This window comes from Malaya genurostris, chromosome 3 (genome assembly GCF_030247185.1).
Source record: "Malaya genurostris strain Urasoe2022 chromosome 3, Malgen_1.1, whole genome shotgun sequence".
Taxonomy (NCBI): domain Eukaryota; kingdom Metazoa; phylum Arthropoda; class Insecta; order Diptera; family Culicidae; genus Malaya; species Malaya genurostris.
Window position 1 is genome coordinate 184,369,616 of NC_080572.1, and position 15,618 is coordinate 184,385,233.

The 15,618-nt window shown below is 36.3% G+C and overlaps 2 protein-coding genes across 4 annotated transcripts in view; one reads left to right on the top strand and one right to left on the bottom strand.

Moving 5' to 3' along the window:
• Nucleotides 1-9,981: 9,981 nt before the first annotated feature.
• LOC131435011 (ADP-ribose glycohydrolase OARD1-like) overlaps nt 9,982-15,618 on the top strand; it is a 41,525-nt gene continuing 35,888 nt past the window's right edge. The window contains exons 1-2 of the mRNA XM_058602452.1: nt 9,982-10,292; nt 10,516-10,603. Coding sequence (XP_058458435.1) covers nt 10,529-10,603 — 75 coding nt within the window. The 5' untranslated portion in view covers nt 9,982-10,292; nt 10,516-10,528. The remainder of the gene's footprint in view (nt 10,293-10,515; nt 10,604-15,618) is intronic.
• The window catches only part of LOC131435008 (uncharacterized oxidoreductase YjmC), a 33,045-nt gene continuing 28,063 nt past the window's right edge, over nt 10,637-15,618 (bottom strand). For all 3 annotated transcript variants that reach the window (XM_058602450.1, XM_058602448.1, XM_058602449.1), the window contains exons 3-6: nt 11,968-12,384; nt 11,461-11,675; nt 11,025-11,381; nt 10,637-10,967 (exon numbers count right to left, since the gene is read on the bottom strand). In XM_058602450.1, the coding sequence (XP_058458433.1) occupies nt 10,809-10,967; nt 11,025-11,381; nt 11,461-11,675; nt 11,968-12,384 (1,148 nt within the window). In that variant the 3' untranslated portion in view covers nt 10,637-10,808. The remainder of the gene's footprint in view (nt 10,968-11,024; nt 11,382-11,460; nt 11,676-11,967; nt 12,385-15,618) is intronic.

Genomic DNA, 15,618 nt, shown 5'->3' on the forward strand with positions numbered 1-15,618 from the left:
TGCATAACTCCAACTGAGAAGTTTGCCTCCGAATGTTATATACTTCCAATAAAAAAATCCTTCCTTTTTTTCCTCAGATTAGAGGTCTTAGCTGCACATGCACATGCTTTGGCTTAGCTGCACATGCACACGGCTGCACGAAAAGAAAATCGGAGACGGGTCGGACTGGTGCGGGTTGACTTTAAATCGGTTTTGGGCTGACTTTGATACATGAATGTTTTAGGCTTCACACGATGACGACACAAATAAACTGCCGATGAATCAAGTTCATCTTTGACAGCTGCCGGTGCTAACCTAATTAGGTTTTGCACAGCCCCCTGCTATGACGTCATGAAACTAAGGTCAGCAGTATTCTGCAAAAACCAAAACAATGAAGAAGAATGGCTAACAAAAAATTGGATATTACAAACTACTTGTTTATTCAGTACTCTTTACCACACTTCCCCGAAAATTATCGATCAGAATATCATCACTACGATAAGGAAATTAAGATTTTACTCGATTTGAAATGCTCGAATGTTTGTTTACCATACTCTGAGCGCTCTGATTGCCCACCAAATGCCCCAGATGTTGGCTACGATAGCACTTACTGCAGCGCCCTATCCTTGCCACCGGGCTGGTTTTGCACGAACATGACATAACCTCACAAAAATGAACAGAATGAACTTTTTTTGACAGTCGACGTGTACTTGTTTACAGTTTAAAAGTTCACCAGAAGTTCATCGTTCGAATGTATAAATTGCAAGTCGCCTCACACTCAACAGATTCATACATATATCGCTTCTTGATGCTGGAAACACATTCAGGGCAATCTTTTTAGTTATTTTCACAATGGAATACGTTGTTAACAGGCACTTTTTTGTCATTTTTTTTCAATTTTTAACTTGCAGTCGCAAAACAAAACAAGTACACGGCAGCTGTCAAAGATGAACTTTATTCATCGGCAGTTCATTTGTGTCGTCATCGTGAAAAACCTAGTTAGGTTTTGCACGATGACGACATAAATGAATTGCCGATGAATCAAGTTCATCTTTGACAGTTGCCGTGTACTTGTTTTGTTTTGCGACTGCAAGTTAAAAATTGAAAAAATGACGAAAAAGTGTCTGTTGAAAACGTATTCCACAGTGAAAATAACTAAAAAGATTGCCCTGTATGTGTTTCCAGCATCTAGGAGCGATATATGTATGAATCTGTTGAGTGTGAGGCGACTTGCAATTTTTACATTCGACCGATGAACTTCTGATGAATTTTTAAACTGTAAACAAGTACACGTCGACTGTCAAAAAAAGTTCATTCTGTTCATTTTTGTGAGGTTATGTCATGTTCGTGCAAAACCTAATTAGGTTTTGCACGAACATGACATAACCTCACAAAAATGAACAGAATGAACTTTTTTTGACAGTCGACGTGTACTTGTTTACAGTTTAAAAATTCATCAGAAGTTCATCGGTCGAATGTAAAAATTGCAAGTCGCCTCACACTCAACAGATTCATACATATATCGCTCCTAGATGCTGGAAACACATACAGGGCAATCTTTTTAGTTATTTTCACTGTGGAATACGTTTTCAACAGACACTTTTTCGTCATTTTTTCAATTTTTAACTTGCAGTCGCAAAACAAAACAAGTACACGGCAACTGTCAAAGATGAACTTGATTCATCGGCAATTCATTTATGTCGTCATCGTGCAAAACCTAATTAGGTTTTGCACGAACATGACATAACCTCACAAAAATGAACAGAATGAACTTTTTTTGACAGTCGACGTGTACTTGTTTACAGTTTAAAATTTCATCAGAAGTTCATCGTTCGAATGTAAAAATTGCAAGCCGCATCACAAAACAAGTACACGGCAACTGTCAAAGATGAACTTGATTCATTGGCAGTTCATTTGTGTCGTCATCGTGAAAAACCTAATTAGGTTTTGCACGATGACGACACAAATGAACTGCCAATGAATCAAGTTCATCTTTGACAGTTGCCGTGTACTTGTTTTATTATGCGACTGCAAGTTAAAAATTGAAAAAATGACGAAAAAGTGCCTGTTAAAAACGTATTCCACAGTGAAAATAACTAAAAAGATTGCCCTGTATGTGTTTCCAGCATCAAGGAGCGATATATGTATGAATCTGTTGAGTGTGATGCGGCTTGCAATTTTTACATTCGAACGATGAACTTCTGATGAAATTTTAAACTGTAAACAAGTACACGTCGACTGTCAAAAAAAGTTCATTCGGTTCATTTTTGTGAGGTTATGTCATGTTCGTGCGAAACCTAATTAGATTTTTCCACGATGACCACTCGAATGAACTACCGATAAACTGTCGATGAATCAAGTTCACCTTTTGACAGCTATCGGTGGTTTGTTTACTTATATTAGGTTTTGCACGATGACGACACAAATGAACTGCCGATGAATCAAGTTCATCTTTGACAGTTGCCGTGTACTTGTTTTGTTTTGCGACTGCAAGTTAAAAATTGAAAAAATGACGAAAAAGTGCCTGTTAAAAACGTATTCCACAGTGAAAATAACTAAAAAGATTGCCCTGTGTGTGTTTCCAGCATCAAGGAGCGATTTATGTATGAATCTGTTGAGTGTGAGGCGACTTGCAATTTTTACATTCGAACGATGAAGTTCTGATGAAATTTTAAACTGTAAACAAGTACACGTCGACTGTCAAAAAAAGTTCATTCTGTTCATTTTTGTGAGGTTATGTCATGTTCGTGCAAAACCTAATATTAGGATTTGCCGGCCCCCTGTCACGACGCCATCTTGATGAGATCAAAATCGGAACTTCAAAATCAGCTGATTGCAACGTAAACAAACAAACAGTAATACATTTGTTTTACGCGTTTACCTTGTTTAGTGCACGAAAATTAGTGAATTTTGGATCGACTCTCTCACAATAACTTATCGGTTTATCTAAAATACAGCAGACAGTGTTTTGGGACATCAAGTGGAGATAATTTTCACAATTTGAGAGTCACGATGAGTATCAAAACATCGCAGTGTTTGGGGCTCGAAACGCGAGGGGCTCAACGTAATCGGTATACTTTCAAATGGCTGGTGCTCACATACCGGTGTCAGATGGGTGGGTTTTGCACGATGACGACACAAATGAACTGCCCATGAATCAAGTTCATCTTTGACAGTTGCCGGGTACTTGTTTGTTTTGCGACTGCAAGTTAAAAATTGAAAAATGACGAAAAAGTGCCTGTTAAAAACGTATTCCATAGTGAAAATAACTAAAAATATTGCCCTGTATGTGTTTCCAGCATCAAGGAGCGATATATGTATGAATCTGTTGAGTGTGAGGCGACTTGCAATTTTTACATTCGAACGATAAACTTCTGATGAACTTTTAAACTGTAAACAAGTACACGTCAGTTCGGTTTTACATCTCCTCCAAGTCAGTCGATAAAACAAAACCGCTTACGTTGGAAACAGAAGAAACCAAGTACAGTATTGTGTAGTGAACAATAGACCTCGAAAATGAGTGAACCAAACGAACAAAATCTACCGCCGACACGAAAGAATACAATTGTTGTTGACTTTAGGCACTGCAAAATTCGACCTTCGATACGTGAACTTGAAGGTTTGCTTAAGGAGCAAATGCAGCTGGACATTAAACGTGTGCATTTACTTCAATGCAATAAGACGAGTTGTTTACATCCAGTTTTATAAAGAGTTGGATGCAATTCAATTCGCAAAAGACAATAACAATGTGCACTATGTGGAGCACGAGAATATTAAGTACAACATTCCGGTATATATGGAAGATAGTGCTATAGAAGTGCGTGTGCATGATCTTCCCTCAAGCGTCACAGATTCTTATATTCGCAAAACTATGTCCCAATACGGAGAGATACTCTCTATCGAAAAAGAAAAGTGGAAGAATTTTTTCCCCAGTATTCTAAATGGCGTAAGTGTATTACGCATACACTTGAAGAAGCCTATACCTTCTTATGTGATTTTCGGTCAAGATACAAGAATTCCGTGCAAATCACTTGTTACCTATGGCAATCAGATGGCCACATGTCAGTATTGTCAAAAAGCTGTTCACTACGGTAAACCGACGACACGACCAGACACTCCGAAGAAAAATCTGAATAAAAAGTGTTCGTGAGCGATTTACCGCCAGTTACCATAAATATAGCGACCCCTTGAAAATAACAAATACTATCTATTCGTGCAACACTGTTTGAGTTGCTATGAATTATAGTTACCAAGAGCCCCAGAAAAAATAAACAAACAGTTTAAAATAGTTGTGGAATAATTCCACCTAATTGAAATTGTGTGCCCTTTTCTCTTATTTACCGAATTCCGGAGAAAAAAAACTAATGTGCATCATTAATGCAAACTATGAGAAAGGTGATGAGTGCTTAAATTTTATTTTTGTGTTTTCTATTTTTTCTTTTTGCGATATTCTCCTAACCAGAGATCATTTTTTTTTTGTAGAAACAGACAATGAAAATTATAGAATGATAGTACTCAAGGGACAGCAAGGATGTGAAAATATAGAACGGAAAAATGAGACGTGACAGAGGGTCATTTAAGCAAGCAGAAATCTTCTAGTAACTTAACTTTTACCTTCTACCAGAGGAGTTGGGCTTAGGCATCTGAACAATGCGAATCACCCAAGTCTCTGGTATGTCGGAAAGTAGTGATAAAGGTCTTTTACCATTTACTATCCGAACCGGCAAAAGAAAAGTTACCAGAAGTTGTCACTTTCTATTGCGACGGCATTCTCACACACAATGAGTTCTTCACTGCATGGATGTTTTTTCTTTATCTCTATTGCTTATGTTTTCTAAGATATGAAAAAATGGAAGTTATTTGTATGTAAACATATCATTATTATGTTTCAAAATAGTATTTTTTCATTCATTCATCAAACAGATTTCTATTATTTGCAGTTAACATTCTTCTGCTGCTTTCGAGAATGCCCGTGATGTTGAATATGGAAAAACAAATACAGCAGTATAACATATTTGAAATATTCAATATATATTTGATGTACATACAGAAGCAATTGAAAAATGACATATCCACAAATTTGAGAATAAATTGAAATGAAAAGCGATTTCGGTTTCACGAAGACGCTAGTATTATTGCAACATTTGGAGATATTCTTGAATTATTTACAAAATATATTTTTTACCTGTAGACTCTAAAAATTTTTGCTTTGATTTTATTTTTTTTCATTCTGGTATTATCATAGTAAGACATACGATGTTTTCAAAATTATTTTATATTTATTTCTGTTTGTACGTTCTTTTCCTAAGAGTAATCTTCTTCCAAGAAAACATTGTTTATCGATAGTCACATGAACCAATTGTTCTCCAAATCCGTCGGAATATACCATCCCCAAACACAGTAGTGCCCTATAGGCGTACCCATCTTTCAGTACCACAATACAATTTTTTAGTTACGAATGTGATTTGATTACGGTTAGCTACGAATGTGAATTGATTAGCCTTCCTCTCCGTGACTGCGATGAAATTGTTTCAGTTCTATGAAAAGAAAGATACAACTTCAATTAATTTCTAGCAAAAATGACTCAAAACTCTGAAAGAATAAATTTAATACCTGCCAGCTGTACTCAGTGTTTCCGTTTTAGATGAGAATCTCTTGTTTTTGTTTACATTCCTCAAGTTTAGTAACCAAGGCTACTGGTAACTGTTTTTCAAAATCAATAATTTACCAACTTGTGTTGCCAATTTCAATATTTTTCAGACGATTTCGCTTTGACATTATCAGTTACTGAGGGGTAGTTAAATTTGCGATACAGTTTTGATAGTCGAGTGGCAGGTCGTGTCGTCGGGTAAACCATGTGATAAACTGGACAAGGAGACAACTACACCAAAGGACAACAGTGCTTCCGTCACACCAACCCAAAGCAATCCCAGTACACCTGTGACAGTCACCAACAACAGTGAAGCATCCACTTCAACGAAACCATCTAACGTATCCCCTATAGAACAAAGTGCATTAACTGCAGTGAACAACTTACCATCCAACCAACCAGCAACAGCAAACAATGTACAACAAGGATCATCTCCAGCAACTAGCAATGAAACCAACAACAATACCATCGATGTGGCAATGGATGACGAGACGAACCACGAACGAAGTGCCCCTCAATCCTCGCAGGAGGGAAATGGAAGCTCCTCTCCCCCTAGAAAAAGGGTGACAACGAGATCCAACTCGAAAAAAAACTTAATTAAAAATCGGCTCAATCGGCCACGTAAAGCTTGTACGCATGTAGGCCTGAATAAAATTATCTTTTAAATAAAAAAAAAAAGTACACGTCGACTGTCAAAATAAATTCATTCTTTTCATTTTGTGGGGTTATGGCATGTTCGTGAAAAACCTAATTAACACATATTCAAATTAGAATGAACTCAATGAGCACACAAACAAACTACTGACAGCTGTCAAAATTGATTCATTTTGTTCATTTTTGTGAGGTTATGTCATGTTCGTGCAGAACCTGATTAGATTTTTCATCTTGATGTCACAAATGAACAAGAATTCATCCTTGACAGTTCAGCGGTACAGTTTACAAACAAGCTCAAACAAAAATCGAAGAGTACATCTCAAACAATCATCTTTACACTTTACAACTAGTCAATTTTATTTAATAAATCTCAAAAACTCAGATTGAGGTTAGCAGTGATGATAAAAAAATTAATTAGGTTTTGCAAGATGACATCACAAATAAACTTGTAATGAACAAAGTTCATGTTTGACATTTACACGTTAACAAACCACCGCTAGCTGTTAAATGTCAAAAGTGCAAATATATTTGGTCATGGACTCAGGGAGGTGTTAACTTAATCGTATATTCCAGTGACCCATTCCGGACACTCAAATTAGATTCTTCAATCATTTTAACGGTCATTTCGAATATTCCTTTATTTGGGACAGTACTCACATGTGTCATGATGGCGCCACGTTACCCTATCAAAAACATCCTGTCTGTCATCTAGACTGTGTTTATATTTTTCATTTACCAACAGAGTTGCCATTCATACAGAATTACCTGTAATGTATTGATTTGTATACGTCCATGCGAATTTCATGCAGGATACAGATTTAATGCATATTGCCAAAACTATATACATAATTGTGCTACTTCTCATCATCCAACGCAATACAAAATCGAACCCGTTTTGTTACAATATTTACTTGCTTCTGGTCTGCCGCCACTTAATTTCGGGTGAAAATTACCAACACAATAAAAAATAATCTAGATGAGCAACGTTGAGAAAAATAAATGGTTACCTTCCAACATCGCTAAAAAGTTAAATATATTATCAACGTAACCCAATAATTTATTGTGATGATTCATTTTCAAATATTATGATGAAATCAGGCATCCCTGCAAGCAGCTGATCGGTGTTGACAAACGAGGGAAAACCAACTAGTAAAAAAACTTTCACATAACACAAGGGGTGTACCGATAGTAAATAGTTCGCGCAGTACAATATAGGTGGAACTAGTGCATCACGAAAAATTATTTGTATAAGAATTTACTCATACTGTCATGTCTGTTAGTCTGTGATATAACTGACAATAATGTTTTAAAGAAAATGTTTGAAAGCAATATTAAGAGTTTCCATGGTTTTCTTCTAGTACAAATTGTTTTATTTTTAGTCCAGTTGTTAGTCTAGGTAAAGCGTTTTATAGAAGCTTTAAAAACTATGATATTACTGATTTATTATTTATTTTAGTTGGTTTGACGTAAAGCAGTCATAACTAAGTTCAATTTTTGCAATGACTGAGCGGAATCTGAAAAAACTTTATTTGCCAAAAGAGATACTTATTATAGTTGTCATGAAACAGGTAGTAATTGAAAAATCAATTACAATACTCCTATAAATTATTATCAAAACCATAAGGCATTCGAATTGTTACTTGGGCTTGAACGTATCGCATACGGCCGTAAACAAGAATGAGGGTGATTAAATTATGCATCTTTTCGTGTAATATTACAACCTTTAGAACAATACCGAGATTGTTGTGATATTATATCGTAACTTAATTTCCATACCGTTTAAATCACACGTCATTTCAATCGAATTAAAACGAAAATAAACTTGTCATTTTAACCAGCAGCAAAACAAAAATTTTGCGTGATTTGAATGTAGATCCCAACATTGCACCGGTATGCGAATGGTGCACCCTAAATCGTGTCGATCGCGGTGACATCTACAACTATTCGCCACGCTGAATGAGCAAATTTTAACACAGTTCATATGCAAGTCTGTATATGTGTTTTTTGTGCTTAAAGAATTTTCTTTGTCATGATAATTACTTGAAAATGTAAGAACATTTCTACTTGCATCTGGTGATGTAAAACAAGCAAATTAACAAAGAAGGTAACATAATTTGAGATACATGATGCCGCAATATTACGTGAAATACATATAGCATCTAATAATATTTAAAATTAAAATTGGCTATGAAACACATAACTCTTACGCGATTACGAATTAAATGTCAACAACTAAATGCCAGTCCATTAAAAACTATGTGAACTCGTGTCGCGACCGATTTTCACAAACTTAGGTTGAAATGAAAGCACAGACTAACAGACATGACAGTATGAGTAAATTCTTATAAAAATAATTTTTCGTGATGCACTAGTTCCACCTATATTGTACTGCGCGAACTATTTACTATCTGTACATCCCTTGTGATATGTACAAGTTTTTTTACTAGTTGGTTTCCACTCGTTTGTCAACACCGATCAGCTGCTTGCAGGGATGCCTGATTTCATCAAAATATTTGAAAATGAATCGTCACAATAAATTATTGGATTACGTTGATAATATATTTAACTTTTTCGCGATGTTGGAAGGTAACCATTTATTTGACTCAACGTTGTTCATCTAGACTATTTTTGATTGTGTTGGAAGTTTTCACCCGAAATTAAGTGGCGGCAGACCAGAAGCAAGTAAATATTGGTTCGATTTTGTATTGCGTTGGAGGATGAGAAGTAGGCACAATTATGTATATAGTTTTGGCAATATGAATTAAATCTGTATCCTGCATGAAATTCGCATGGAGGTATACAACTCAATAAATTACAGGTAATTCTGTATGAATGGCAACTCTGTTGGTAAATGAAAAAAATAAACACAGTCTAGATGACAGACAGGATGTTTTTGATAGGGTAACGTGGCGCCATCATGACATATGTGAGTACTGTCCCAAATAAAGGAATATTCAAAATGACCGTTAAAATGATTGAAGAATATAATTTGAGTGTCCTGTCTGTTAGTCTGTGATGAAAGGTCCTGTGGTCTCATACGGAATTCTTAAATTTCATTAGAATCCGACTTCGGGATCCGAAAATATAGGGTAAAGTGTGTTAAAAGTTTTATATCATCACTGAAAAGGGCGAAAAACCGCAAAAAAAATTTAAATCGACCTTAAATCTTCTCCAATTGATAGTTTCTATCAGTAGACGGTCAAACAAACCGATTTCGGTTATTCTTTCAAGAATCGAAGAAAATTATTTTGAAGAATACCACAGTATTATATATGATAGTATGATTGATGTGAAAAAGGCATCACTACACCACTATGTGGATTAAAACAGATTTTTTAAATCATATTTGTAAAGTTTGATTGGCTGCAATTAGTTCAAAAAATTTCAAAATGCATGGGATATATCAAAAGCATCATCATCACGTTATCTCGTAATAAACTTGATGATTGGATTCTTCAATAAAGTCGATCCTGTACAAGGTTCACGTGGTTTGTACAAATGGTGCCGAATTGTCGGATGATGACCCGATCAAAGCGCTTCGATCAGATTGATATCATGCTGGTCGGGTTGATGATCGGACTGATGCAGCTCGTCAAAACTCACTGGGAGCTGATTGTTCGTGCCCATCGGTTTTCAAAATATCCCTTTTTAGGTGAAGGTGAAGGCTGAAATCCCTGATTTTGAAAGACAAACATAACGAATGGTCCTATCTCTGAAACTGACAGTTTATGTTGTGTTCGATTTTTACGGAATTCTCGGAAATATGATACTTTAGCTGTTTGCGTAATACAATAATTAAAATCATCACCTTTCGATCTGGGCTAAAGGAATCACCCTAAAATATAAGAATATGCCGTATAATTCGGATAAGAAAGTAAACGAAGAGAAACTGTGATTTATGCATTAGGACATTTCTGTAATGTTTGCCGACACTTGTTCAAAAAGAAAACAGTGTTAGAAATTAGAAACGTTGTCCTTTTAATAGGTTAAATAACTTATTTTATTCCAGGTAATAGTTTTGTACATGTCTACTATTTTAATACTTTTTTCATATCTTGTAAAAAGACTAACAGAAATAGTTTGCTAATTTTAATAGGTTTATTTTTCAATCCTCAATTTTTTTTTATTCTAACGAACAAAAGTTACAATAATAGAGATTATTTGGTCGGTATTGCATCGTTGGTGTAGTAGCATTGCTGTTAAACTTATACTAGCATTTTAATTTTTTTCAGTGAATTACAGCGAATGTTAATTCCAAGGATATCGAACGTTCGGTACAACGTGGTTCGTAACGTTTTTGTAACATCGTATCTGAACAAGGTAAGTCATCTTAAAGATTATAAACAATGCTTTTAACGTTCATTGAATAAATGCCAGTGGTTTTTTTTTATAGCCAAAAATATTTATGCCTCCGAATAACAGTAAAATTGTAAACATACTTGAATCTTTAACAAATTTTGCAACATAAATATTTCAAAAAATATTGTAAATGCTAACTCTTATCAGATGATACGAGGAAGTCATCTCAAAGAAATGCAATTGGGCTAACTCCAAGTCGTTCCGAAAGTTGATTGCACGTTTTGATTTGATTTTCATGATAAGCAAGTCCACCTTCTTGATCTACTTTTTTCATGTGATTACGCTCTGGATCACCGGCCACCAGAACCGGTTTGGATTCGTCAGTCTGTAATAAAAAAAAGCGTTAACTCTTATTTCAAACAAACCATGTTATTTTAACTACCTTTGGCATGTTCCTTAAAATACTGTTCAGATCGGTCATCCTTGTTTCGAAGCCAGGTGCGAATGCAGCTGGATTTACAGCAACAAAACACTGACCCAGATCGGCTTCCGAATCTGCTCCGGCATGGGTCCATTTGCGAACTTTAGTAGCGTAATTTGAACCGGCCATGATACCGCAAAAAACTTCCACCATCGCCGAGAGACCGTAACCTTTGTAACCGGAAGTGAGCTCCGTGCCACCTAACGGCATTAAACAACCCGTGTCAAAGGCTATGTTGGCATCCGTTGTTGGATGGCCACTGGGATCTTGAGCCCAACCGACTGGAATTGGTTCACCTTTACGACGTTGCATCTCAATCTGTTCGGTATATCGGGTACAGGGAGAAAACCAAATGTTGTTAAGGATTAAGCATTCAACAGTGGTTCAATGTTGTTACCTTCCCAACAGCCACGGCGGTGGTGGCCATGTCCAAAACAAAACCATCCCCATTTTCCGCGGGAGCACCCACTGATAAAGGGTTGGTACCGAGTGCGGCTTCCTTACTCCGAGTTGGACTAGCCAGTGGTGAGGTATTGGTCATGGATATTCCAATGCAACCTTCCTTCATTGCGCGTATGGTGTACCAACCGGCGATGCCGTAGTGATTGGATCCTGCGTGTCAGATTTAGTACATGTTAAGTCGCAATTTACAATGGTTACATTATTTCAATGGTTATATTATGTCTCCTGAATGAGAGTTATAATCTTTTCGCAATCAAAGTAATTTGACATATTTGACTGTTTTTTTTAGACTGTTTCATTCAATAATGGATTCACCTAATTTTTGTCATGATTCATCAATATCATAAGATCCAAACTATAACTCATAAAAAAAATCACTGTGCTAATGTTGACACTACAAATTTCGATATAATGTTGCTTAAAATCAAACACAAATACTCACTTTTCGCACAAACCCAGCCAACTCCGACTGCCTTTGCCTTTTTTATGGCCAGATCCATGCAAAAGTTACCAACTACGGCACCGAACCCGTTGTTTCCATCAACCCAGGCTGCTGCAGGCAACTCGTTTAGTATCGTTGGAACGGCCGCTCCGTTGCAGGCATTTTTGTGCAAATCGTTGATGTACATTTCCAATCGATTCATACCGTGACTGAAGTGTCCCCGATAGTCTGCCTCCACCAGCAGATCGGCCATCTGTTTGGCATGCGACGGGGGTGTGTTTGATTTGACGAAACAGTCCACCATGAAACGGCGGGCTTCCTCTAGGGCTATTAAACGGGGTTGCGGAGCGGTAGCCATGGTTCGCGTCTGTCGGCCGATGTCTGCTACTACTGACACTGTAGATCTGCAAAGTAATACTGATACGGCAATTAGGTCCAAGCCCGTTGAGAAGCTGATAAGCACATGCCGGTGATAACATATCTAATGCCGGAATGTGCCTATCAGAGGTTATGTTTGTATGACGAAATATTTTTGCACGAACTCTCAAAGTCTTATCGAGTGTCAATAAGCCATTTTTGCACACTTGTAACATATGCCACGTAGCTTGTTATCTAGCATAGATTACCAAAATTTGATAATGCTTCATTATAGGTTGACGGTATCAGTATACATCTTAGATCCTTCATTCATTTCTTCGACTAAAAGAAAGGGGGGAAATTAGATCCGTTTCGCGTAGTATGGAAGAGTTCCTTGAGGGCTGAGGCCAGTAGGTCGCGTAAAACCACGTGGCTCGTTGTGCGTATTAAATTTCTCTCCATGCTCTCTTGCAAATGTGCAAAATGACTCTCGATGTGGCCGGGTGGCCAAGAAAGTTTTGATTTTTTCGGTTACAAGTTTGACTACATCACTTAAAATCCAAGAAAGCTGCCGCTTGTTTGGCAGCCTTTTTGAGCCGATTTAATTTCTCTCTCATGTTTCGTTACGTTACCAGGGAACTAAAATGGCGCCGACATAGAAATCGACTTACCTCCACAAAAATAACTTACACTTCATTTTCATCGCGACAACATATCTGTTTTTATGCACTAATCGCATCTAAATTAAATCATCTAGACATTGTCAGGATAGATTTTTGGTCCATGCTTTTGAAGGCGAATGAACAAGTCGAAAGTTGCCTTTTTCAGCTATGCAATTCTTTCTTCAGAAAAAAGACTTTCCCGACCGCTAAAGTCAAACAATCATTCTGTAATTTTCACAGAATAATCTAAACTAATTTTTTAATAGAAGGTCAGTTGGGTTTTTTTTTATATTCGTCACCGTTTCTGAGAAAATAAGATTTGAAGCGTGAAAATAGCCCTTTAAAACGCCCTAAAACACACTGACCTCAACCTTTAAGAACTCTTCTAGTCCAGCTTGCGAATTAATTCATTTCTAAAAGTTTGTCTAAAGAAACTAGAAATAATTAATCAATGATATCGTCTGTCATCTGCAAATTTAATAATCATGTAAGACGTGCAAGACAGTATAGAGATTACACTTAGATGCAAACAAATGGTTTTCAAAGACCATTTACTTTACATCGGCTTGGTGTTTAATGTTGATCCGCGAGGTAGCATTAACAGTTCAACGTAAACTGCTAATGTACCGATGAGTCGAAGACTCTGCACGCCGAAACTGCGTATCGCATCTTCGAATGCTCTATTAAATTCACACAGGATTCTATTATATATAATACTGTGGTATTCTTCACAATAATTTTCTTCGATTCTTGAAAGAATGACCGGAATCGCTTTGTTTGGCCGTCTACTGATAATGACTACCGATAGGGGCAGTTTTGATATTGATTTAGATTTTTTAAACTGTTTTGTTTCGCCACTTGAAGTGATGGTATAAAATTTGTAACACACTTTACCCTATAATTCCGAAACCGGAAGTTAGAACCAGATGAAATTCATAAGTTTTGTATAGAATCATAAGACCATTCATTTAAATTTTAGTTCGTAAAAATTGGTCACACTATTTTTGAGAAAAATTAGCACGCTTATTTCCATTTATGCACATTTTACACCATAACTCCGGAACCGAAAGTCCTATTCAAACAAAATTCAGGAATTTTGTATGGGTTCACAAGACCTTAGATTTGAGTGTGTGCTTCTGAAAATCGGTTCAGCCGTCTCTGAGAAAAGTTGGTGCACTTATTTCTACAATTTTCTGCACATTTTACCGCATATTTCCGGAACCGGATGTAGGACCAAATAATATTCAGGAATTTGGTATGGGACTACAAGACCTTTCATTTGAATCTGAGTTTGTGAAAATCAGTTCATCCGCTTTTAAGAAATTGGAGTGATTTCCGGAATCTGAAACGAAGACCCGGTATACCCAAAATTTATTTATTTATTTATTTATTTTTATTTATTTATTTCGTCAAGCAAATGTAGACTACATATGAATGGTTTACAATGTTTACTTAGATACTACGCATTATTTCTTCGACTAAGCTAGAATTTCATTTCATTTTTGGACATACCAAGGTCAAGATGTTCGCAATATTGATTGTAGTGGCGCATTATTCGATTGATTGGGCTATATTTTGCATAATTTGTTCTAGTGTTTCTTTCTAAAAATAATTTCCTGGTTCGTAATTGACGGCTAGGTGTATAAAAATTCAATTGCGATAATAAAGAAGGTGATTGAATGCGTTGAGAAATAAATAAAATAAAATAAAGCCTTTCAAGGTCGCAGCGTTCTTTAAGTGTTTGAATATTGATGAGCATGCAGCGTGCTTCATATGGTGGTAAAGGAAATCCTGTCCAGTTTAATTTACGAAGTGCATATAAAAGAAATTGTTTTTGAATAGATTCGATGCGTTCTTCGTGAATAATATTGTATGGATTCCATACTAGGCTGCAATATTCCAAAACAGGTCTGACTTACCTATGTACTGTATAATAATTTAATTGTGTATGGGTCCTGAAAGTTATGACTAAAGCGTTTAATAAAACCCAGCATGCTTTTGCTTTATTGATTATGGTATTGTAGTGTTCCACAAAAGTGAGCTTGGAGTCTAAGATTACGCCTAAATCTCTTACAATTTTACATTTTTCTACAAGTTGATTTCCTAGATGTATGTTTGTGGATATAGTTTCATTTTTCCTACTGAAAGTTATTGAGTTACATTTTTTTTACATTGAGTTGGAGTAGACTTTTGCAGTACCAAATGTGGAATAGATTGATTTCGTTCTGGAATATTACAGCGTCGCTGATATTTTTAATTTCCATGAAGAGTTTCATGTCGTCTGCATATATAAGCACTTTCAGATTGTTGAGTATGAAGGAAATGTCGTTTATATGTAAAATGAAAAGGAGAGGCCCTAAGTGAGAACCCAATGTCAATCAGCGCGGTAAAATTTCATTTTCAATCGAATAATATAAGATGAAAATGAAATTTATGGCCGCTGACCGTCAGCATATCCCTACTAATTCATTTGACTTTCGCTGCCATTTTCAAGTGAAGCTCCCGGGATTCATCGTCAGTTGAATAATCGTACCTAGTCATTTGAAGTTTTGCTTGCTCAGTTTCGAGTGCCAAGTAGTGTAGCTCCTTCATTGCCTTCGCTCTTGGTAGTAAGCAAGTTCGAACGAATAGA